This window comes from Harmonia axyridis, chromosome 5 (assembly GCF_914767665.1).
Source record: "Harmonia axyridis chromosome 5, icHarAxyr1.1, whole genome shotgun sequence".
Taxonomy (NCBI): Eukaryota; Metazoa; Arthropoda; class Insecta; order Coleoptera; family Coccinellidae; genus Harmonia; species Harmonia axyridis.
In genome coordinates, this window is record NC_059505.1 from 23,028,600 (window position 1) to 23,054,952 (window position 26,353).

Consider the following 26,353-nt stretch of genomic DNA (forward strand, 5'->3'; position numbering starts at 1 on the left):
ATTTATAATGATATGAATCGAAAACTAGGGAGATACTTATGTGCCACTTCAATAAAATTTGTTTTTATGTCATTGTCGCATAGAAGAACTGAAACTATTAATATATAATATATATTATGCTCACATACTCACCGACTCTCAACATGAAATTGTTATAGGAATTCTCATTTATATTCAGCAATCTATCTCTCATAGCAAATACGAATTCCACTAAAGTACTGAGGTGAATGCCTGCTGTGTTTTCATCATCATCCAATATCCTCTGATCGGGCATCAAACCAACAGCTGCCATATACGTCGAACCTACTGTTTTTATCTTATCGATGGCCTTGAACCTTTCCTCATTCAGTAGATCATCGAAATCGGCTATAATTTCATTGAGTAGTCGCAAGCATTCGACTCCTTGATTGTTGCCATCTAATTCTGTATAAAATTCATGATAGTTGGTAATGGAGGCAAAAACAACACCGACTCTCGAATAACTTTGGTAGTAGAGTTCCTGTGATAAAGTATTCTGTAATGGAATGAGATTCTTATCTGTAACAACGGGATGAGCCAAGCGCACAGCTTCAAAAATAAATTGAAATAAAAACTGAAAAATCTACTTCTCTACCAGACAATAAATGAGACTTATTTGGTAGGTTGTATTATCTGTTCAGTTTGACAATAGTTCCGAAAATGAGAAGTTTAGAACTTTCATTCAAATTTAGAACGAATAATGAACAGTTGAGGTTTTTTTTTAATGCTTTCATCTTGACTTTATTATGTCTCTGATGAGATTTTTGGATGTTCACAGCTTGTGCAATTTCGAAGAAATGATTTTGTAGGTTTTTATACTGAGTCCCACGGCCACTTTTACGTTACTCCTTAAACCAAAAAAATGTCTTTTCCGACCCGTAGTTCGAAATTGCACCCTTTTGATCACTTGAAAACTCTATTCAATAGTCTTTCAAAGTTGGATATTGCCAAAGAAATTTGATTTTTCCATTGATTTTATCATTAATAATTTCCTTAAAATTAAGACCATCGCTTTAATATTTGATCTCAAAAGACAAATGCCATCAAAATTTTTAATATAAATATACCAACCTACCAAAACCAAAACACATGATTTTAATAGGCTAAATATTAATGATTTTTTTTTATTCAGGTATCAGATGTCCATAAAAATCGCACTCGCGTTAGGCCATGGACTTTTTAACATATGACTTATACCATACATTGAAACAACCTGATTTTAAACTGATGAAAATTGTCCCTAGTTTGTTGTGAACTAGAGTTATGGTGCTAAGACTTGCATTAGGATGCCTATGGCCTATTTATATATTTAAAACGATAAGAGTCTACAGAGCCGTATCTAGGTACTATTGCGCCTGTGGCAATATCTTAGACAGCGCCCCTCATTTTCGAAGATTTTTTTTCGTCGATTATATTTTCTTATAGTACTTTTTTGTTCATAACTTAAGTCATATATTTTGTGATTATTTTATGCTTAGTACGCAAACTCTAGGGAAAGTTAGCAATATTTTCAATGTTTCCAGCAAGGGCGTAGAAATGGGTGGTAATTATCCCTCACTATATATTCTATAAAAAGAACCAATAATCATTTTACTTTCCTCTTAAATTGACACGGAGTACAAAATCGGACCCTTTTACGGTTTATGAGTTTATTATCGCTTTCAAGATGAGCATTTTTTTTTAAGATGAGTACTTTTACGGCACTACGAGCACATCTATGTCCGAGGTTTTTATTTTCCTTTATCTATCCGCTTTGTCGGTGTCGCCGCTTATTTGCCATCTGTAATTTTTGCATTCGTAATCGGTATGCACTTACTCGTTGTTTTCGGTTTTTGTTTCATTCTCATCACAAAATTTCAATACTGTAGTTATCAAAGTACTGAACTGAGTAATCCGCATCGGAAAATTGTCTGGGCCGTGTTATACAATTTACTGTGATTCATTCGAATTGCAATTTCATTGTGCAGATATCAGTTTTGAATTGATTATATCTAAACGGTGTTCCTAATGTGTACAAATGAAAATGGCTGAGTTCTCAGATCGTTTTGAGAAAAAAGTCCTATAACATGAATCTGCAAACGCTTTGGTTTTGAGATACCGGTGTTAAAGTTTTTTTCTCATAGCACCTTCCCTTCACAAGATATTTAACTTGAATTGGCATAGATCTTCCGATTTGAAGTTTTCATCTTGTGATATGCTTATTTTGTATGCAAATCTTCAAGGTTATATTTTTTCCGAAAGGGTACCTGCTTCTTTCTACCAGAACTATTTTCTGGTGAAGCACTGGTTTTATAGAAAAATGTGAAAAGAAACTCTGGTCTAGTACAACACTTTTTGGTTTGTTGTAGTTTTGTCGTATCTGCTATCGATTTCGAAAAACGAATTCAAAAAGCTCTCTGGTAATCCTTAGGAAAATCCAGATTATTATAAAAATCCAGTTAGTAAGCTGTGATGAATAAATTAATTATAACTTATGGTACTTATCAACAAATTCTGTAGCGAAGATTAATAAAGATCTGATAAACTTATAATAATAATAAGGTTTATTAATCCCAATATGTACATTATGACTCACAATAATGATAAATATAAGCATCACTCAAAAGTATGAATATACAAGAAACACCCTGTATCTCGAAAACAAAGCGTTTGCGGGCTCATGTTTATGGAACTTTTTTTTTTTAAATATCCAAGGAATATTATCTTTCGTAACTCCGTTTTAGGAAAACCCAGTATGAGGTGAGAACAATCGAATTGGTAATAATCATGTAATTGCTCGTTGCGAGGCGTATACATGAAAACCGAGTTGTGTTCTTTCGAATTATTATGTCTGCTGCTCCAATATTTTTTCTCTTGATATTTTTGGGCGCCCCTGCAGACCTTGCGCCCGTGGCAAGTGCCACCTTTGCCACGCCCTAGATACGGTACTGAGAGTCTATCGACTCGGTTAGGAAGTGAAAAGGTTACACTTTATTCTACGCCAAGCTTTCGCATTTTTTCTAATGCTCCTTCAGGACTTCTACAAATAATACATCTAATCAATATGTTAAATGAATTAAAATCACAACTCACTGAATGTGGGGTTTATATAAATATACATCTAGCCATAAACCATACGTTAAAAACAATATACAATTATTTTTCTTTCCTTCTTCATGGAATTTTCTTGAACACAAAAACGACATATAAAAACATACAATATAATAATGAATAAATGATTAATATAAACAAAGAGAAAAACACTGTGAACAAAAAGACAGATACAAACAAATTGAGTACCATATACAGTTATTTGATGAAAAAGTTTAAAATGAATGGCTTTTATTTTAAGTAGAGAGAATAAGGAACATATAGGAGTGTAAACGTTTCATAAAAGATTTGTTAGATGTAGATTCGGTTGAACACGAAAAAAACTAAAAAAATTGGATGTTTTTATATGTCGTTTTTGTGTTCATGCAAATTCCATGAATAAAGAAAGAAAAATAATCGTATATTATTTTTAACGTATGGTTTATGGCTAGATGTATATTTATATAAATCTCACATTCAGTAATTTGTGATTTTAATTTGTTTAAAATATTGATTACATGTATTATTTGTACAAGCCCTGAAGAAGCATTTAAGAAAATGCGAAAGCTCGGCGTAGAATAAAGAGTATCCTTTTTATTCCCTTAACCATATATATACAGATTTGGAAAATTCACTCGGAAATATCGGGTTTAGTGTACAAATCTTCAAGTCGCTTTGGCTCCAATGGAACAGTGGAAGAATCGAAACATGAGTGCGATGCCATACCAAAAAAAAATCTGGAAAGCGAACGGCCGCTGGCAGGCGTAGTGGGGATGTGTTGTTCTGAAGTTTTGACGGTCCGCGAACCGCGATCAGTAAACATTCGCACTCCAAACGTGGTGTGTAGGACGTCAGGCCGTATCGGTTTGATTTGAATGTTATTACGATAATTTTGTTGTGTGTATGCGAGGAATTTATTTGCCACAATAAATGCAACAAATAATTTCCTCAGAGTGAATCAGGTTATTTTTCGCCATAACTGGTTTAAAAATGAAATAAATTCTACATAATAAAAAATTGAAAAACAAAAAAACAAATTCTAAGAACTGAGAGATCGACAAATTTAAATTAAATGTTCATATAAACCACTTTGTTGAGCCAAATAGTAGCCAAATCTATTATAAAGAGATAATCTCAACTCTCTGAACAGATTCGGCATAGTTACTATTTTAGCACAAAGTTTGATTACTTTGGACCTTAATTCAACAACATTTGTCGCTCTGTCAATTTCATGCCCATAAATCAAAATTTTCAGATATCCCCAAAGAAAAAAATCATTGGGAAATAAATCAGGTGACCTGGGAGGCCATTTGTAGAAATGACACGGTCAGAAAATGTCGTCATGAAATATTGTGTGACTGCTCGTGCTTTGTGACTTGGACAGTCATCCTGTTGAAACCAGACAAGATCGAAGTCAATTGGTAGCTGTCGAACTGTCGGAATAATTCTATTTTCTAAAAAAAGCTCCAAATATTTTGCAGCGTTTAGGTTACCGTCGATGAAAAATGGCCCAATGATGTAATTCCGCAGTATTCCAGTCCAAACATTAAGTTTTTTAGGATAATCGGTACGCACAGGAATACTCAGACGTTTATTCTTTCTAGACCAATATCTTACTGATGGGTTATGTTTTCTATTCAAGGAAAATGATGACTCATCAGTAAATAAGACATTGTTCAAAAATGAACTATTTTCATTTTCTTTTTCCATCATCGTTTCACAAAATTCAATTCGATTTATATGGTCTTCTGGAAAAATCTTCTGAGTTGTTTTAACTTTATAAGATCGATAACCATTTCTTTTCAAAATATTCCGAACAGTTCTATCACTCATATCGACTTGTTCTGCAATTCGATTACTCGAAGAAGGTTCTCTGGTTTCAACACATCTACCTCTCTATTCAGACGATTTTCATTTATGGTTTTGGTATGTAGGTCTATCAATTCTGCAATGACTACATTGTTGTAAACATCCACATGTCTCGAATTTTTTAATTATTTTCGAAACAGCGGATCTTGAAGGTATCGTCCTACCTTCAAAGGCAACAATGAATGAATTTATTGTCTCCTGAATTGATTGACCACCAAAATACCATTTTATTATTTGAATTTTCTCCTGTAAACTGAACATAATTAATTTTCCAACCGATATGGTCGAATGCAAATCACTTTTGGATTGCTACTAATTTCATCGAGCACGCAGGTCGAGCTTGCCAGCGGCCGTTCGCGAAGACAAGATTTTTATTTGATATGGTATCGCACTCATGTTTCGAATCTTCCACTGTTCCATTGGAACCAGAGCGACTATGGGATTTGTACGCTGAGTCCTAGGTTTTTGAGTGAATTTTCCAAATCTGTATTTGAATAACATACACAACATGCAATTATACTATACTTTCTGAACGAATAACTATCAATTCTATAAGTAATGCTGCGATGATTAATGAAAGTGAGCACCTCAGCTAGTTTAACCGAAATTTAAATATCTATCATTTAGCAATAGCTTAACGAGATAATGAGAGACATTCTATCTCCAAAAGTGTTAGGTTTTTTTGTCAAATCACTTATAATAAGGATTCGACGTCATTCACGAGCGTTCCATCAAGCCAAATGATGGCATGATAAATAAACATTGTCACGATGGCTTTTGAGCTACCTACCGGTTATTACTATGGTGAATCATGAACCTGAAACTGGGTGATGGCGTGAAAAAGCGTCAGTTAATGTGAAAGCGGGAAGTTTTATATAGTTTTACTGCGAATTTTACCAAAATTCGATCAGCCTTCGAACATACGAATGACATTATTATGAGAATCATCACAATAAAATACACCCTCCAAGAGTTCAACGGAGGGATAAACTCGATTAGTTCTTTGAGTTGTTTGAATACTGTGACAAATTCCAGTTCTTCATAATTCACCCCAGTAGCTGAGAATCTTGGACGAGGCAAGCCTTTCAGAAGGAAATAATGTGCAGTATCATGATCTCTTTTCTTGATGAACGGCCTAACCAAAAGCACTAAAATGATATACAGGGCCGCCACCAGACATTTGGCGCCCCGGCAAAATAAAATTTCGCCACCCTACCTTGCCTAATTTATTTGAATTTTCTTTGAAGGAGCCTCTGTTATTCTCCCCAGGCATGGTTTCCATTTCTTATGAAATCGTGAATGTTATCTTGAAATTTTCTTGTCAAATTTATCAAAGGACGTTTTGTCGACTTCATCTGACAACTGCCCTCATTGTTTAAAATTACGACGTTTTATAAGTCTATAGTAAAAAGACGACGTAGTTCTCAAAAGTGCATTTTAGTACCTATTTGTATTTTTTTAACTATAGTTGAGAGCGCCTGTTCTATTTGAAAAAAAATTGCTTCTTGGCAATTTTATTATTTTACTACGAAGAGTGGTATTTTCACTAAGAAAAAATTTTTGTTCCAAAAAAATTTTCTTGTTTCATTAACTGACTGCGCCTCTAAAATTTGGCGCCCCGGCAAAATGTCCGGTGTGCCGGTCCTGGCGGCGGCCCTGATGATATAGATGTTTTCGTCCCTCAGTTAAACTTAGCTATTGTTTCCTTTTCAAAAATTAATATTTTATCCACGTTCGTTTATGTGTATGGACAAATCGAAATTTTATAAGTTGAACAGCAAGTTCAGATGATGGAATCGTATGTCAAAAATAATGATTTGAAATGGAGCACTCGTGAATAACCCTGAATAGGTGCAATGGTATTCCTTACCACAACATTGTTTAAGGTTGGGCTATGACATCCCATTTGGAACGTTCGTGAATCACCTGTTAAGGAAATTAATCCTTGATTTGGGGTCAGAAAACCTGTTTTAGGGTGAATACACATTCTTAATTTTAACAACAACGTATTACCACAAAATCCGCAAGCGTCGTTAACTACCTACTTATCAGCTAGCATGGCATTAGGTTCACAAGCCTTTTTAATTTTTTTTTGTAAATATAAATATAGGTAGCAAAATATAATCTCACCATATTGCTCCTGAATTGATTATCCAAGAAATGCGCAGCAACATGGGCCGGTAACAAATTAAATAAAATTCTTTTATTGGAATGTTGTAGTGCATCCATTTCTCGTTTCTCTTCATTAGCTTGAACCTGCCATAAGAAGTCCAATCGAGCTGTCCACTCCACTTGACGTCCATGAAGAAGGACAGCTAGTACAAACATTATCACTTGTACTACACTCATCACATGTAGAGGTATCACAGGACCTAGATAACTAAAGAGAAGTGTCATCATTTCAATAATTTTTCTCAAATCAAAGTGATTATATCAAGACCATGGGTATGAAATATGAATATCTAATTGAAGTGAATCTCTGCTTGCCCGGGAGTTGGCATTTAGAACTGCGCATCTCTCGGAAGAACGACAGCGCTTGGGATATATACTCAACTATTCTATGGTAAAGTCACCAACCGACCGAAAAAGTAATCGAAATCACTGACCGATTTATCAAGACTGAAAGAGTCATCTAACCAACGACTGCAGTGCTTCATACGTTAATGTTCCAAAATTTCAAGTAATTAATAATGAAATGATGATTAATGAAATTATTGGGAAGTAATGAAAATAATATTAGAAAATAAATTCGACGATTATACTGGGGCTTTATAAGAGGGCGTTATGAAAGATGCTTGCTGTTATGGTGTTATTTAAGGAAAAAGAGTGTCAATCGTCGAGTAATCCTCATCAGTCATCATATTGAGATCGATATGATATGTCTTTTTGAAAGGAATGCAGTCTTCAAGGATTTTCTAAATAAGTTATTCTTGATCTTTATGATTTTTTTCATAATTTTCGATATAAATAGAATCAATGTTATGAAATTCTGGATTAAATACCACCATTTACCTGATTCTCTTATCATAACACAAAAAAAGTTCCACATGTGAATATTCAATCAGGAGAATATATCCAGTTGTCATCATCAAGAGTAAGGAAGCTTTGAGTACTATAGGAAGCCTCAAAAAAACTGCAACAGCCAAGTACCCAACGGCACAAGACAAAACGATATACTGTGGTAATGGACAAGCTCTGTGATCACTATCAAATACTTCATTGGATGTAGTTAAGTTTTTACTACATTTCGTTAGTTCTTCATATCGGCAAGTGAACTGAAAAGTAAATTGAATTGAATTTTATATCTTGCAATATTCTTCTCAATAAGGATGATATGCTTCGAAAATTTAATTAAAGACGAAATTTCTGATTCATCGTTGCCCCATTTTTCAAATCTTTTGTTTTGACTTTTGTATTCCTATTTGTGTTCCGGTATTGAATATAATAAAATTTGGTTCAAATTTCCCAAAAATTTTACTAATTCAACACAATAGGCCCATTTTAAATAGGTACTTCATGAAGATCACATGGAGTACCCATTATTAATTTTTAAATATTATGAGGAATAGTGAGAAGTTATCAAAAAGTGAACTTTCGAATTATTCGAAATATAAATCAAATGGCATCTTTTGAAGTTTCAAACACATATCGTCCTTTATTGGAAAACCTTGAATATAATCTTGGCGTGTCTGTAAGGGACATTTATGCCCAATAACTAGAAAATAAAAAACTCATTACAAGGAGGAAGATCAATGTTGTTGTAGATTCAACAAAGGAAGCAAGCTCTCTTTGTTTAACCTAATACAAAATTGGATCCCCTTAATTCTAAAGTCGACATGTCTCGCCGTTTTTGTAATATAGAACTTGTTCCGAATGGATGCATTTTTGTAAAGCTTGATATGTTAATTAATGTTAATTGATAAATGCTTTTAGAGCACTGAGGAATTTTTCTTTTTGTTTCGTATATTGTTCGAACTATTTTTAATTAATTGTTATGATAATATGCTTTTTCTTTGATTATATTTTTTCTTATGTTGACCTGTTCTATACATTATATTATAATGTTAATGAGATTGATTTATTGATATGGCCTCTTCACACATATGATGACTTTTTTATTATAACTATTATTTGTTATGATTGAGAGCGAAGGCAAAAACCTATTGCCGCTCAGAATACAAAATATTCTAGTAAACAAAAAAATTATTGGTAAAATAGACAAAATGAACGGTGAAATTGACAACGAGAAGAGAGGAAAGTCAATGAACCCGCACAACACAACCTAAAACCTTCGGTCTGACATGCAACGATCGTATCTGTTTTTGAGGTCCCCCCTCATACGTCGGTCTTCAAAGGTGTTCAAGCCAAATATGCATAGACGCTCACTATAACTAGGATGGACTCTTATGTATGGAATAAGTGTAGCTGGTCTCTGAATCCCTTCGAGAAGCTCAACATCTCGTTTAAGACCAGGGCCAGGGTGCCACACTGGTCCAACGAATTCGAGAAGTGGTCTCACATAAGTGGCCCACATCACATCCACTGAAAGCCCTCCTAATAAGGTAAATCATCCGTCTGCATTTGTTTGTAATGTGCATAATGTGATCAGACCAACTCAAGTCGTCACTCACAGTGAGGCCCATGCCCTCATGACTCGAAACAGTTTTCAAAACGTGTCCACCCAACCTGTATTCACACTTGGGGATTTTTTTTTCATATGCATCACGACACATTTTTTCAAATTGATGGGTATGAGCCAGTCCCTGCACCAATCAGTTATCCTGTTCAGATTTTCCTGCAGTACATTCTTCCTATTGGGTTGCCAAATATTTTCATTGTCGTCAGCATATTGTGAGCATGTGGCTCTCAGCATTCTAGGAATATAAACGAGAAACAAAATGGGGCCCAGAACCAAACCCTGTGGCACTCCACTTTGAACATGATGGAAACTCGATCGGCTGTCTGATACTCTTACGCTAAATTGTCTCTCACCTAGGAAAGCTTTAAACTATAATAGAAGATTTCAATGGATTAGCTCAAAAGCTAATCTATTGAAATTTTCTATTATGGTTTAAATTCATTGCCTTTCATGCCTGGTGCTGATGTTGAATTGAGGGAACGGACCTGTTCCAAGACAGCTTCCTCACTGAACAAGATATGATTAATCTCCTCATTATTCCTCTTGACATCTATGGTTGGTATAGGGCCAGAGGTTTAAACCGTAAAAAAATGCGAGAAGTTCTCAGCCAGAGTTTCCGCAGTTTCCGCCTCACAATTGGATATCAAACCCTGTGAGTTTCTAACTTTCGGGCTAGTTGGTTTTCAGAAGCGACCTCACGTATTTGTGGATTTTTTCTTATTTTTGACTTGGAAATGTCTGATTCATATCGCTTCTTGGCTTCCTGAATGGATGCGGACAGCATATTGGAGTAGTTGCGATGAATACTGTGATTCTCTGTCGATATATTTCTAACATATCTTTGCCACAGGGTTCTCTTCTGTCCAACCATTCTAAGAAGCTTGTCGTCTATCCACGGTTTGGCCAAGACTGTTTTCACTTCCTTGTACCGAGTGTTGGCAGTCAGCACACGACTCAGAATACCTGTGAACTCCAACCACATGTCATCAACGTCCAAGCCCGAAAAACATTCCCTCCATTGGATGTTCACTAGTTCTTCGTCAATATTTTCATATTCCAAAATCCTAACACTTTTCTTGATAATTGCATGTGGCTTAGTATGCGTGTGGCACTGAAGTTTTTATACGACGGCCACATGATCCGATTTGCCAAATGCATATACTCAACATCTGAAACGAGACAGCGAACGTTGACAAGAACTAGGTCGAGAAGTGATGGTACTTGACCCTGTCTGAACCTTGTAGGTCTAGTAACCAGCTGAGAAAAATTTGAAGTTCGAACCATCTCAGCGAAGATGAGGATTCCGGGTCGAGTGCGATGTCAACGGCCAACTGAGGTCCGGAAAATTGAAATCACCCGCAACAAAAACATTTTCCCTGCTCTTCGACATATCCGATAGATTATTGAAAAAATCAGAATCACATGCACAAGCCCTAGGTCGATAAATACACCCTATACTAATTGGACAACCTTTGTAAATCACATGAACAAACAAATTATCTATTCTTGGGGTATTGAAAACTGTTGTGGTAATGGAGGACGACCTGACAATATCTTGATCAATGTATATACATATACCACCATGGCCTATGGTAGTTGTGCTGTCGCTTCTATATAATGAGTAATAGGTGTAATAATGAGTCGGGTATGTCAGGCTTCAGCCATGATTCAGATATAAGAATGAGTGAAAGTTTATTCAGCTTGATGAAAGTTGAAAGTTCATCAAACTTTGAGCTTAAAGACTGTGCATTCGTGTAAAGAACACTCCACTCATTCAAAACGTTATTTAGTTTTTCGGCTGCTTCTTAGTGGTTATATCAGTAATGCTTGATATTTATTCCTTTGAGGAACTTTATAGTTATGACATATTATTATTATTTGAACTGGGGTCGTTGTGGCTCGGTAAGCCTTCCGGGAACTGCGACCATGTAGATCTTTTGTTATTTACCCTATTCATTCATGAAAACTCAAGGAGGTCGTCAATGGACTTGATAACACTGACAACCTCCTTAGGGGCCTTGGCCGTTACCTCACGGGTATCCAGGACCGGCTTCCCCAATATGAATGGTTCTTAGGCCAGCCAGCTCTGGACACTTATTCAAAATATTTCACAGAGTCTCGAAATCAATTAAGCAAATAACAATTTGTATGTACGTATTTTTTTAACCTCCAACTTATCTACAATTTGAATTGATCATCGTTTTAGTTATATATTATGTGTTCAGCTGTTTCTGCTTCTGATCCACAGAGCCTGCAAAACTCATCTGCTCACTTTCCCATACGATGATACAAATAATGTTTGTACGGACAGTGCTCCGTCAGCAGTCCCAAAATCACCAAAAGCTCAGCTCGGGACAGCTTCAAGAGTTTTCTGGCATAGGTAGGTGAAATCATCACGAATTTCTTGGCCTGTGTAAGTCCAGGAGTGTTTGTCCCTTATACTGTTATTCAATTCCCATTGCTGGACCGCTGCACCGACATAACTCAGTAGAAAAGTCTTTACACCACTCAATTTCTGATATGATAATACACAATCTTGAATAAATTCGAAGCTGAGATGAACTGCAATTTTACGATATATTTACGATTAAAGAGAGAGCAATACGAACACAATCGTACAGTTCAATCTGTTATGGATACTAACCTTAAGCTATAATCCCAATTTTCAGATTTCATTATGTTTAATTGTTCAGAATTATCTAATTGGAAGCCTAAATTTGTACACTCTGTATAATTTTTTAATCATGAATTATTACAATTCCCCACAAATTATGAAAAAAAAACCTGAACCTAAAGTCCGAGGTTTCAATAGGTCACAGTTTCCGCATAAACGTCTTTATGGAAATGATACACCCTGTTAGATCGTCAACCTCTTACTGTATACCTTCAAAAATTATGCAATGATAGAATAACCCCGAGCTATAATCTCAATTATCAGATTTCAAAAATTGTCAATTCTCCAGAGACGTCTAATTGGTACTAGAACAGCCTGTATAAATGTTTTCCATATACTGTATATCTTCGCAAATTATGCAAAAGAAGCCAAACCTAGAGCTATAACCTGATTTCATAAGGTATGAACTTTCCGTTCAAGATTTTGCAGTCGTTCCGACTCAAAACGATTTGGACAGCCTATGTATGTATACAAAAGACATTATATTCGTGAAGAGGGCATTGAGCATTGAGATCATTCGCTATTCAATTGTGGCTACCTCTGCATAGGAGCTGAACAAATTATTATTATTCCCCCTTGCGACTTTTGCCTATACGCGTAGGATTTCTCCTCGCCGTCGGCTTCTCACTCCTCGCTAAGAGGAACATTCACTCATTATTATTATTATATATTATTATTAGGTTCAGCTCCTACGAATAACTATCACAATATTTTATGATAATTGTCACAATAATTCCATATCTATTCTGAAGTTGACATGTCATTTTTGTAATACTTTTTTAATTTTTGAGTTAAAGGACATATATGACATAATTTGTATAATAAGGACAAAACTCACCACATTGACTTGAGCTACTGTATATATCAAAACTATAGTAAAAACTGTTATTGCCAATCTGAGTACGAAACTATGTGATATATCCCATATGATCCACCTTAGACGAACTGCCAACAGTAACATAAGAACCACTGATATCCAGATGAAGGACGTCAAAAATAACAGTAGAAGAATAACAGTTCTTGGCAGTATCATTGCTTGAAGGGTTCCTAGTAGTATCAAAAGTACTAACGCACAAGCTAATGATGAACTGTATCCTACATCTAAATCACCTCTGTACTGAAAAAAAAAATTGTTCTATTTGCATTTTGGGGAGAACAGGTATATTGTATTCAATACTATAGAGAACATTGAAACCTTCAAGTTACTATATGTGACAACATATGCGATCGCATCGCTAAACCCCAGCCTTCTTTGAAGACGTCTGTGGCTGAAATTAACTCTGACTTTTTAGCCTCGATCTATTCGGAATACGCTCTATTAGTGATGATGTCACACACCGCCATTTTAGTTCTCCCGTCAGTGTTCGGAATTCAAACAAATAAATTGCCATTCAAATTAGTACGTTGTCGATGAAGAAATTGGCTTATTTTGATAAATAAGGTTATTTAAGCAACGATTTTACTATTAATTGGTAGACAGAAGGAACGAGATTAATACCAGTAAGTTTGAACTTGAAGTTCAAACTAATAACAATGGGTTTTTACAAAAACTGGGGAATGATACAGGATTCAAACTTACTGGTATTAATCCGTTCCTTCTGTCTATCAATTAAAACTGAAATCGTTCCTTAAATACTCTTATTCTTTCCACGACACCGTACTAATTTGAATTACAATTTATTTGTTTGGATTCCGAACACTGACAGGAGAACTTAAATGGCGGTGTGTGACGTCACACTAATAGAGCGTATTGCCCCTGTCTCTGACGTGTCGCCTACACCTGCGGTAAGAATTATCAGATTTTTTTGGATGGTAGATTGTAACTCGACCCTAAAATAATCCGAACTGCGTTTTATTATAATTTTTGACTTAGAAATCTCTGCAGATGTATGCGAAATGTCAGGTGAAATTCTTTAGAAAAATTAGATCGTGGTTTTCAATATTATAATGTGAAGATGTGTTATTATCTTTCCAGTAGAATTTAAGAATTTCAAATATCGTCCTATATTGAAAACAACTCACCTGTTTTTCTTTATTCGGGTCTTTGAAGCACAATGTAAATAGATTGACATGAACAGTTTTTTCCCTATCAACACTCCTTGCGTCTATTGCTTGTGATAAGTATTTGTTCACCCTATTTGATGTTTGATGATACACTGTGGAATGTCTTTTTGTAAAAGGCCTTTTACACCTCTCAGTCACCTTCGTCTGAAAAGTAGAGAATGCTTTTGACCTATTCAAAATAAAAAAATTTAACGATTCAAGTGCAGACCTACCTAGATATTGGTGAAAAAAAGAGACAGTTTTGGCAAGAGCCTACATGAGTGATAATTTTTGACTTTGAACTATAAAGAACTCATCAAGATGTTTTTAAATAATTTTTCTTATGTAATTTGAAATTGTAGCAGATTTTCATGAATATTCATCAGTCTCACTTCGAATGAAAAGTTTTTGTATATAAGTTGCCTGAATTTTAGCCTTTAAAATCTGATTTTTAGATTTTTAAAACACGGTAACACAATAAACTTCTGTAACAAATTTTAAACATTCAGTCCATATAGTTTTCGAGAGAATCTTAGGTTGGAAGGTACACCAATTTCTCTGGTTTTTTTCAACAATTCGTTGTAAACTCCAGTCCTCAATATTTTCATCGAGTTAAATCTTTCGATGATACGTTTAAATATTGTATTGACTCGGTCTTTACCGATGGAAATGCATTCAATTCTAAATTAAATGAAAGCTATGCCATTTCTGATTTTTATTATATGAATAATAATTATTTGGCTACATAGTACTTTCTTCATATTCAACATTTTGAATTAATTCGGAATAATTGCTATTCATATGATGAAAAGTGGAAATAAAATAACTGTCATCTAATTTTTAAATAATTTTTTGGAATTTCAAAATAATTTTCAAAGAATGAATATTCATATGATGAGTTCAATATGCTCTCGAAAAATGATATTAAATTAGCAATCATCAATTATGAAACAAAAATATTTTCGATAGGTAATTCTCCTTTAGACAATAACGGAGTATTTCTTATGAATTTTTAAAATATCATATAGCATTCAAAACTCTTTTAAAGAAAACATTGCAATTGTAGAGAAAATAAAGATGAATACATTTACGGAATAGAAATAAGGGTTCCATCGTTCCGAAACTGTAAATATCATAGATACTTTAAAATTACAAATATTATCATTATAAAAACATGGCGTTTTTTCGCACCAGGAGACACAATCAATAAAGAAGGAAATTTTCCTAATTTATAGTTTGATATATTTCGTACTAAGAGTCTAGTTCTTGAATGAATAATTACTTTGCCATAACCTCTCACTGCATTTATATTTACACTAGAATTATTTTAGGATAGGAGGAAAAGTTTTTTTAGAACTAGAAACAACATATGAAATGAAGAATAAATTTGAAAATTGATGAAGAATAATTTCTGCATCATATTTGATAAATTCCTTCGAAATAATCATAAAATCATTTAGTTGAAATTTGTAATACTTGAAATAACTCGCATCGAGGAGAATTTCCTATTATAAACGAAAATAAGTAATTAGTGTGAAATGCTATGAAAAATAACCAATAATAATATTGGTGAGTTCACTTCAGGTGAAATGAATTGAATTCGAATAACGGTTGTATAAAACTTTGTAAATCCTGCGAGATTGAAATGAAAGCTTTTATCTACATATATATCCTCGAGAGTTCACTTCATTTCATCTTTGAAAGCTGTAAGAAAAGAGAATTGATTATCATAAAATATGATATTACAATCATTGTCTGATAAAAACAAGGTGCATTCAGTTCAAAGAAGCGGAAAATCTACAACTTCGAATTGGAGATAAGTACTAACTTCATGCATCAATCGAAACCAGTCGATGAATAGAATTAACCTCGGAATTAACATTTCTTAATTCTCACCTTTTTTGAAATTGTTACCATGCAAAATAAATGCAGATTTTGAATGTATATTATAGAGTTTTAATATATCTGTTGAGCAATCAATGAATATTCATAATATTTTATATATTTATACATTAATGAAGATATATTTGTATATATAGGGCGGTATATGTGAAGTCCCGTATTTGCGAGGCTTATAACTTTTGACAGGGGAGTCACAGAGTATGTCCTAAGCCAGGTTGAGAAAGGGTGAATCGGGGGAGTAATGACCTGGTAAAAAAAACAGGGTTCATCTGACCCGGATGATAGCACCTTGTAAGGGTCCCCAGCCAGGGTACAGCAAACCTGCTGCCTTGTAGGACTGATGTTGGGTCATCAAAGGCTAAAGGACCTTGATTATAAATTCCTGATTCTCCTAGTAAGGCGTTTTGGCAATGAGCTAGCTCCAAATTACAAGTAATAATGAAAAATGCTAACAAACCAATGAACAGCCTCGTAATAATAATAATAATAATAATATATTCATCATCAAAGTTTACATATACATAAACATACATATGAGGGACTAATGAATATTCAAAAAATAGAGAAAACCAAGTAAAATGGTTTTCTGTGAGTGAAATCACAAATATTAAAAAATTTTACATTAGCCTTAATGTGTAGGTAAGTAGATGCAGAGTATCATTCCATTTTCGGTCTTTTCTCAATCCAGTGTGAATAGTCCAATTCAGGTTCAGTGTCGCAATTCGGTGATCCATATCCATATCCGTGTATTATGTCACAATTCGGGTAAATTCTCAGTTATCGAGTAGTTGGTCAAGATTCGGGTAAGTAATATATACACACATATACATATATATATATACACACATTTATTTTATTATTTATTTAGAGTTTATAATATTGTAGAGCAGTGTTCTTTCGGTGTTTTTTATCCATATTTTTAGCTTGTATCTAAACTGATAACAATTTTGGATATTCCTTATATCTTCAGGTAGAATGCTGAATATTCTTGGAGCCAAGTATTGGTTGCATCTTTGGCCAATTGTCTTTTCAGCTCTTATAGTAGTGGGACGAGTACCTTTTATTCTCGTGGGATATGTATGAGTAGAGTGTGTTATATCATTTTTATTTTTATGATTATCCATCAGAGTCTTAAATGCATATAGTTGTGCCAGATCCATAACTTCCGCTTCTTTATACGTCCATTCACTGCTGTACGTTCTGCTTTTTCTTAGGATAATTTTTAAGAATGATTTTTGTATTATTTTCAGCCTGTTGAGGTGGCAATCATATGCTGCACCCCAACCCAGAATGTAGATATAAACGGATACGACCCCGGCACCGAAATAAGAACACGATTATAGAAACCTGGAATGTACGAGAAATTAACGGAAAGATGTCGTTAAAGGATTAGAACATATGAAGATCGACAGAGCGGTACTCACTGAAACAAAAAAAAGGGGTAGTGGAATTGAATACCTTTCAAGCTATATTTACAGTGAAGTAAAAAAATGAAAGAGCCAGCAAAGGAGCGCAGTTTACTAATGAACAAGAAATACGCTAAAAAAGTCGACAACTGGAACACAATAAACGAACGAATATTGTCCGTGAACATAAAGATCAAAGGACATAGAACAACAATTATTGACGTGTACGGCCCTAATGATGACTAAAGATAAACAGAGAAAGATGACTTATAAATTACATTGAATAAAGCCCCACAGCCTCAAGAAACCAGAGAAAGATAGTAGTGTTAGGAGATTTGAATGCCAGAGAAGGTAGAATGAGGGATAGTAAAATAGTGGGAATGTACGGAGAAGAAACACTAGACGATAGTGGACAGATACTGCTAGAAAGATGTGAACAACATAGAATGAAAATACTAAATGGATTTTATGACCATGAAAATATCCATAAATACACATGGCACCAAGACACAAGGGGCCTTAAGTCCATAATTGGTTATGTAATCCTATAACAAATGGCAGGCAAAAAACACAAGAGTATATATTCTTGTGTCTTTTGCCTCAGATTTGGCTCAGACCATTTTTTACTCATTTCAAAAATTGGTATCACATAGAAAGACATACAACGAAGGATACCACATCAAAAACTAAACTAAGAAAAAATAAATATAACCTTGATAGTCTGTGTGAAGCGAGCATTAGAACCCTATTTCATAACCAGCTGAATCAAAAACTAAATGATCAGTACCTAACGAAGGAAAAAAAGCATAATATAATGGAGTTCCTCGGAATAGAAAGCCATCCCAACAATAAAAACCAAAATCTAACCTGAAACGAAGAATTAGAAGAGCAGAAATTCAGTAAACAAGGAGCATATAATAAGTGGCTGAGTAAAACAGACACCAGCGGTTACATATCATACAGAAGAGAACAAAGTAAATATGAAGACGTATTAACTAAGAACAAAGATGAAACATGGGATAGGAAATGTAGAGAGATGGACTGTTACTTGTGTGGTACAAAATCATAGGAGGCGTGGAACCTGATTCGGTTACTAAGGAAGGAAACATTTCACAATGTAAATATACAGCCAATATCAATGGATACATGCAAAAAACATTACGCCCAAGAGCTAAGAGAGAACAGACAGCAATATCTTACTAATTCACCTACACGATGCACTGTAGGTACAATGATAAGCTATAACCGTCGACGAAGATACAATAGAAAAAGCTGTGAAATCTATGAAGAACAAAAAGGCTCCAGGACTAGAAGAAATACAGGGCCAGCAGAAATCTTGAAGAATGGTACAAAAAAGCTGATAAAATACCGAAAGGAGATGATGACCAGATATATTAACGGCGAACCGAAAACACCTGCATGGAAGGAAGCATGGAAAACTCTTATTTGTTCCCATTTGAAATTCCAAAGTTCATTAAAAAATAACCCGGTTTATAAATGTATTCAATATTCGTCTGTATATGCACAAGTTACACTGTTTCCACCTAGTGACCTATCAGAATCTAATTCCAGTCATGTGAAGCATCAGATGTCTTCCCTAGCAGCTGCGTTGTGACATGGCTGACACTGCTCCATTATTTCATAATTTACTTTGTATCGAAAGAAAGTTATATAAAGATGTACTATGAATTGTACTTATAATATTGATTGTTTTAATGATTCATAGAGTTACTAAGTTCGATAGTTCTGACTTGACTGTTTTGTAAATGTTGCACCTACAATTCTGTTACTTGATAATGAGGTAATGTAACAATATTACATTTCTGGTTCCAATATTTGTTTTCTGCACCACGGCAGTCGGTTATTCCAATGTTCAAGAGTTGTAGCGAATTACAAGAGAATGGCTTGAAGCAAAAATGCGAAGCAGATGAGCAGAAACAAGCCAAAACACTCTTATAAGAAAATATTCAAGTTCAATAATTATATTAGTAAGGTTAACCAGCAACTTTTTTCTATTCAATGGAGGATATAAGTCTTATTTACAAACACACATACTACGTGTGATACCAATTTATATGCAGGACCTTTAATAAAAACGAGAGTGTAAATTGTATGAAATTTAATGAATTTCTTAGGTTGATTATTATTGTGATAGATAAATAAATGATTTAATCGCCTCCGTAACTTATCTTCAAGCAAGTCACATTATGGAGAACAGTGTTTGGGCTTGTAGCTTCATTGTAATTCTTGTAGATCGACTAGAAGCATTCTGACTTTCGTCGCATATTGAATGAACAGGATATAAAGAAAATGTAAAAAAATATGAACCTGAAGACTCATAGAATTTTGAATTGTTATGGCCGTCAATTTCATGACAATTCAAATTTGATGATAATGATATAGAGTTGGGACCTTTAAGATTAAGATTTAATTGAGGAGGTTTCGTTTCACTGAGACCTAATGGTCTATTGTGTCCCTCATCAGAGCTATTCCCTCCATAACGTGATTTACAGCTCTCCTTCCAGTTGCAGAGTTCTAATGAACTCCAATAGACTCTCTCTGGGATAAGTCGACACTAGTCACGTCAATGTCTATACTGGCATGGTTCACCGCAGCCTCCTCGTGGCGAGAGTTGGACAGTGGTCGATTGACACTGACTAATGCGGTGCGACACCCTTCCCCCATCCTGCTGTCGTGGCTTGAGGTATTGCACGGGGGTAAACGATTCTAGGCATGTGAGGGACCTACACCTTCATGTCTGATATACCGACATGTGGAATCTGACGTCTGGGGGTCATGTCTTGTGGGCAGAGAACACATACCGGGGGATTTGGCTTAACCGCCCGAACCAAGTGTACGAAAGACAGAATAAAGACTTTCCTCAAGACAAGGTGGAACAGGATATGCATGGCTAGTGGGAAGATCTAGTCCTGAATATGCGAACTCCAGTTACCAGGCGACCTCTGGTTTAATTGACCTTCCAGGGTAATGCGGGGCTCTACCTCTGGTGACTGAAATTCCCTAGCTACTCGTGGGACTTAATATGAACCAAGTGAACAAAAGAGAAGGGCCTGGCACTAGCCCTAATGTGCCAACCAGTGATGAAGAACAAAGCCTCATTAAGCCTGGGGAACAGGGCGCAAGTCCTGGCCCCATGACTAAGAAAATGCATTCGAAAATAGTTGTCCACTCAGTAAGAAAAGAATCTCCAGAGACGTTCCCTGGTGGAATAATCATTTCGAAAACCTCAAGACAACGGCTAGGAAAGCCTTCAACAAGGTTAAGTGAGAAGGCAACTACAACAAAGAGGTCAGGAAAGCCAAAAGGCAGTCCTGGAGAAGTTTCTGCGAGGGAATAGATGAAACAGTCACAGTAGCTAGACTTTCAAAGGTACTATCTGAGAATCACTCCAACCCAATTAATAAAAATATAATAATGAATAAATTTATTGAAATTAAAGCCAGTACAAATAAGGAAGCCATGTGGGGACTTTATGAATGATCTTGAAGAGCTCTGCTAGGGACTCACTTTCCTGGCTCCAGGCAGCTTACCACCGAAGATGAAGCCCCCGCTGGGAAGGTATACAACCCCACCAGGTGGGATTCTCAGAAGCCAGTAGACTTTTCACACCAGAAAGAATTGAATGGGCGATAAAAAGCTTTCAGCCTTTCAGATCAGCAGGCATGGATGGTATCTTTCCGGCCATGCTTCAGAAAGGTGTTGAAGTTGTTATAGCCCCGATAGCTGAGCTTTTCAAGGCCAGCTTATTTATATTCCATGTGGTTCCCATGAGCACGGTCATGAGAATGAAAGAGGAAACAGTACTTATATGAAGCGGCCAAATAAGAATAATTAAAATCTATATTCCTCAAAAGTTTAATGGAATATTATACACTTTTCAATAGAATGGATCATTTTTACTTGCACGAACCTGCTTTTTATCAGAATGGGACCAGGTGAAGTAACAGCTCCGTCAATTCAGAGAGAAACTATTTGCTTTTACCAGTGGATGTATTTTTTCTGAAAATCCGTGGAATCTATTTCGAACAATGGGAAAACATTTCAACGATTCGACACAAAGAATCAGAGTTAGCTGGTAGAGGCATATCTAGAAAAGGCTGGAGTCTATTGGAATAAGATGTTTCATTCAATCGAGAATATTGATGGTATCAACAGAAAATTTATTATCATTATTGACAGAGATATGATATTTAGACGATCTACATGAATTTCTTAGGATTTTTACCGTGATCTTGATTTCTGCCACATATTGTCCTTCGACTAGCAGTTTTGCAGTTTCATTCTTTATGAAATTGTAATCATTAAGACGATTCTGCAACTCGAATAGAAACGAACTAATCTGAGAAAACGGAATGTTTCACTTCTATCGCGTTTTGTGTTCTGTATTAAATTCTTCTTTTATCGCCAAATATAATCAGCAATTGATATTCATAATTTCTAGTAATTCTACTTTAGTTACAGAATACCCATTCGAAGCGATTCTGGTGTATTTCTATTCGATCCATACCATCTGTATTCAATTTGAAGTTACAGAATAGGGCTGAATCTACGTGATTTGATTGGTATTGGTTCGCACTAGGATGTCAGATTAGCAAACAATGGAGGAGAGTCTACTTTTTCGATAGTTAAACAAGGTTTTGGTCTCCCAAATGCAATTTTAAAACTCTATTTTACAGTCATTTCAGATTATTGAATAAAATTTAAATAAAGTTTTGTTTGATTTGGATTTATGCGAGAGTAAATCATTTCGGTCCCAAATATGAAGAAGGGAAATATTTAAAGTTTTCATAGAGAGAAGGCAATATTTCAAAGAAAGCTTAAAGCACACAAGCCATCATCTGAGTGAGCACGACTCACATTGGTCTCTGACACATTTGGAAGGCACAGGTCTGTTGCGGGGGTAGATATTTCTGCATGGAGTACCCTCTGCAGTTCCTGTACCTATAAAGTCATAATCAATCTAGGTACAAATTGATTGAACCATGACGCTGTCTACGTAGATAATTAAACATCCCTAATATATTTTGTATTTTACTTATACCCTAAATTAAGATGAATTTCCACAAATAGATTTCAAGTGCAATAAAATAAATATTTGCAAAATTGTTACATTATCAAACTAGAATTATTCTTATGACTAATGTGATCCGATATAACTTCAACATGATATTTTAGATCATACAATTTTAAAATGTCCAATTTAAAACCAACAAAATTCATTTATCGAATCAATTAAAGATCATAATTTTGATTTCTTAAGAAAATGTTCTATTGAAGTAAGTTTGAGGTAGTTTATTGTTTTTTTTTTATTTATTATTCATCTTTCAAGAGCATTATATTGGTAAACAACTCTTACAATGTATTTTGAAATCAAGAGCAATGATGAGAAAGTGGACAGTTTCAAATAATTACTCAGCAATTCGAACGAAAAGTAGATATGATTACCGCATTTAATATAATTTAATGAAATAAAGGAGGACAAAGACGTGCGTGAATGCATAACTTTCCGCACTAGTTATAGAAGTGATTGTGAATTACATTAAAGATGGAAAATTATGTGGACTTAACAAAAGGTATACCTAACCATGCTTTTCAGTGCCGAAACATGCCAATGCCAAATTTTTGTGAATTGAGGAGAACAAATTTAGTAGATGTAATTTTCAGGATAAAAATACGTTTCTAGAAATTAGTGGAAAGAAAATTACTCCTTTTGAGTAACTATCTAACGTGAAATATGTCGATGATATAAAGAACTTGTTCATGACATTCTAGGTCTGAAAGCTTTAATCAAAGTCGAGCCGAAACATGCTTGAATGTAAAACTGTTCAAAGTAACAAAAATATGTGGTGAAAACTATGGTGATTCTGTTGATGGAAAATGGCCAAGTTGATAATTTATCCACAATAGCGCAGTGGAGGGACTATCGGTTGTCCACTCATATACACGGCGTCACAATGAAAAAGAAACAGAGGACTTTTTCAGTAGTAGTATTTGAAAATCGATCGGACCCGGCAATTTTGTTCGTGAGAGGCACTTTGATCACATAAAAAACATCAACACATAATTTCATCCCTCTGCGCGGAATCTCCAACTCCTTTAATTTAATAGGAAGATGGGGTCATGCAATATGTTGTTGAAGAGGTTTTTTGTTCTTGAATAGGAAAGAGAAATTTTTTTAGAGATCTGATTATTCGTTTACTACGCAATATTTGGTTTGCAAATAAAATTCATCTCAATTCATCTAGAGCATACAAATGATTACCATTTCCATGAGACAATGGCAAACTGGATAAGTGACCTGAATTCAAAAAATGCTCAAATTCAGTAAATTAAGTTTGCGTGACTGAATAAAAATTCAGGTTTCTGTACTGTATTCTCGGGAACTTCAGGGCTTTTTTTGTTGTATTTATCGATAATAAAAACCATTGAATGTAATTAATTATGATTGATAATGTTTGTAGAAATGTAAAATATCATTCTGATTGAGATGAACAAAAAAACCAAACCGAAACAGGTGTTCGATAACGCATTTTCAACAATCTTCTTCAGCTCTTGTGATTTCAGTTTCAATATTTCAATTTTCAATGTGACACCGTGTATAATAATAAAAATATAGTTATTATTTGCAGAAAAAATCAGTTGTTGATTTTGACTGGCATATAAGTTACGTCTTTTCAGTAGTACACCAAATAAATCTTACGTTTCTTTCATAATATAATAAAGAAAATATCACCACTAGACATTGAAAATTAGATCTACAATAAACGATCTTCCATTGCTGATATAACTGAAAACTCGACAAATTTATGGAACCAATATGGTTCTAGAAAGCTGGTAATACAAAAATCAGTAAGATCTTCACTGTCAACGTTTATACTATACTATATGATTAACAAAATACAGTTACCGACAGGAGTGCAAATAAATATTTAACTGCTAGAGAATAGGATCACAAGTGCATCTATCTTTTTGTTATTTGGAGATATAATTGATAGAACTAATAAAAATTGTTCTTTTTTCATGATTGGTATAGTGCAAATACTAAGAGACAGTAACCAATTGGATACGTGTGGGATCTATGGGTTATCCGGAATAAACAGAGTGAATATATTTCAGGGGCACGACCAGCAAATGTTGCGACTTACCAATAAAATTTTGCTGTATTTGTATACAGAATAAAGATTCGGAGTCGTTACGGTAGATAAATGACACTTACCGCGTCCTAAAATCCAAAAAAATTAATAATCATGCCAAGTACCCATTCTTGAATATGATCAATGATACAGGAAAATCGATCAGTAATGCTGGAACTTTCATAGAATTATAACTGGACTAAAAGTATGTTCCAAGTCGCAATGAGGAAAGGAATGATATATGATAGATATAAATAGTTTAGTTTCAATAACTATAACCTTGTTCAGAACAGTAATAATTTTACTCAAACACAAATTTTACACGAACTGAAATAAAAAAGCTAATCTTCATAATTGGCAGTTGCCAAGTATATCAATCATAATAAAAATCAATTTTCAAAATTTAATTTCCGTCGGATAACTGAAATATTATTTTTTTCTCTCTCTCTCTCCCTCTCGATATTCTAACTAAAGTCCGTTCGGAATTATTGACATCCCGGTTGGCTGTGTAAAATCGTAATTAAGTTGGTAATGGCTCATTCAGTAATATTTTGAATTGGAGAATTCGGGTTGGTAGGTATTGGAAATGTCATTGAATTTGAACTTGGTTCAGTTTGTGTTATTGTTATTGCTTCTGATTCAAAAAATGGTGAAACTTCATTGAATAAATTTCGATTAGTTGATGTGTGTATTTCTTCCTAAGATTATATATAGTCTAAGATTTCTCCCAGTATTGTCAGAAAAAGGCAAGCCATCACAGCATGGAATTAGTGGAAGAAAACCTGTGTAGTTCGATTTCACCTTCAAAGAATCATTGAATGATTTGATTTTTACCAAAATCAAAAACAACGATTATATCAGTCTTGATAACAGTTGACCAAAAAGCATCTGGATTTTAATCAAACAAAGACAACATTACATAAAATTAATGGGTTACAAGTTCAAAACAGTTGATAAAAGGTAAATTATTATTGATAATCAGAAAAATATAGTAAATAGAGTACGAATTCATGGTAAATACAGATAATATTTGCAACAAAATTGGCAGTCTTATGCAACAGTGGACTCTAGAAAGAAAAACCTTAAAGCTTTGTCAAGTATATTCATGGATAAAGATAGAAGGTACACTATTTTCGATGAGGAATTGATGGATACGTGGATGTTTTGGCAGAGATGATCATATCAAAAGGATTATATAATCTATGAATGGAGAATTATTTCATAATTGTATAGTTGAATTAATACCTTCTCTGCAGATAATTGGAATAATATGTTCAGAGCTCAGATGATTAATTTAGAACATTTTTTGGAGGGCTACTGAAGCTATAAATGATATCAAGCTATATAAAAAAAATTGGGATCTCTCTGATACAAAAACGATAGAAATAATATAAACTGAATATTTCTATGATGAACAACAACAATTTTTAGTGATATTTTTGTAACCAGAAATAAAGCCGCGCCTAGACGTTCAAGGCCTACTTCGATGTCAATAATTCTTGAATGGACTATACTTGAATTTTCTCTGACTTTGGTGATGTGATTAAGATAATAAGAAATGTATTTTTAGGCATTTAGA

General features: G+C 34.5%; 1 protein-coding gene across 11 annotated transcripts in view; it reads right to left on the bottom strand.

The window, feature by feature from the left end:
* LOC123680275 (Ca(2+)/calmodulin-responsive adenylate cyclase-like) overlaps positions 1 to 26,353 on the bottom strand; it is a 141,472-nt gene that overhangs the window by 51,186 nt on the left and 63,933 nt on the right. For 8 of the 11 annotated variants that reach the window (XM_045618082.1, XM_045618089.1, XM_045618088.1 and 5 more), the window contains exons 9-14: positions 22,499 to 22,582; positions 14,292 to 14,477; positions 13,108 to 13,386; positions 7,969 to 8,231; positions 7,087 to 7,336; positions 133 to 514 (exon numbers count right to left, since the gene is read on the bottom strand). In XM_045618082.1, the coding sequence (XP_045474038.1) occupies positions 133 to 514; positions 7,087 to 7,336; positions 7,969 to 8,231; positions 13,108 to 13,386; positions 14,292 to 14,477; positions 22,499 to 22,582 (1,444 nt within the window). The remainder of the gene's footprint in view (positions 1 to 132; positions 515 to 7,086; positions 7,337 to 7,968; positions 8,232 to 13,107; positions 13,387 to 14,291; positions 14,478 to 22,498; positions 22,583 to 26,353) is intronic. The other 3 variants (XM_045618086.1, XM_045618087.1, XM_045618080.1) reach the window with 2 other exon arrangements.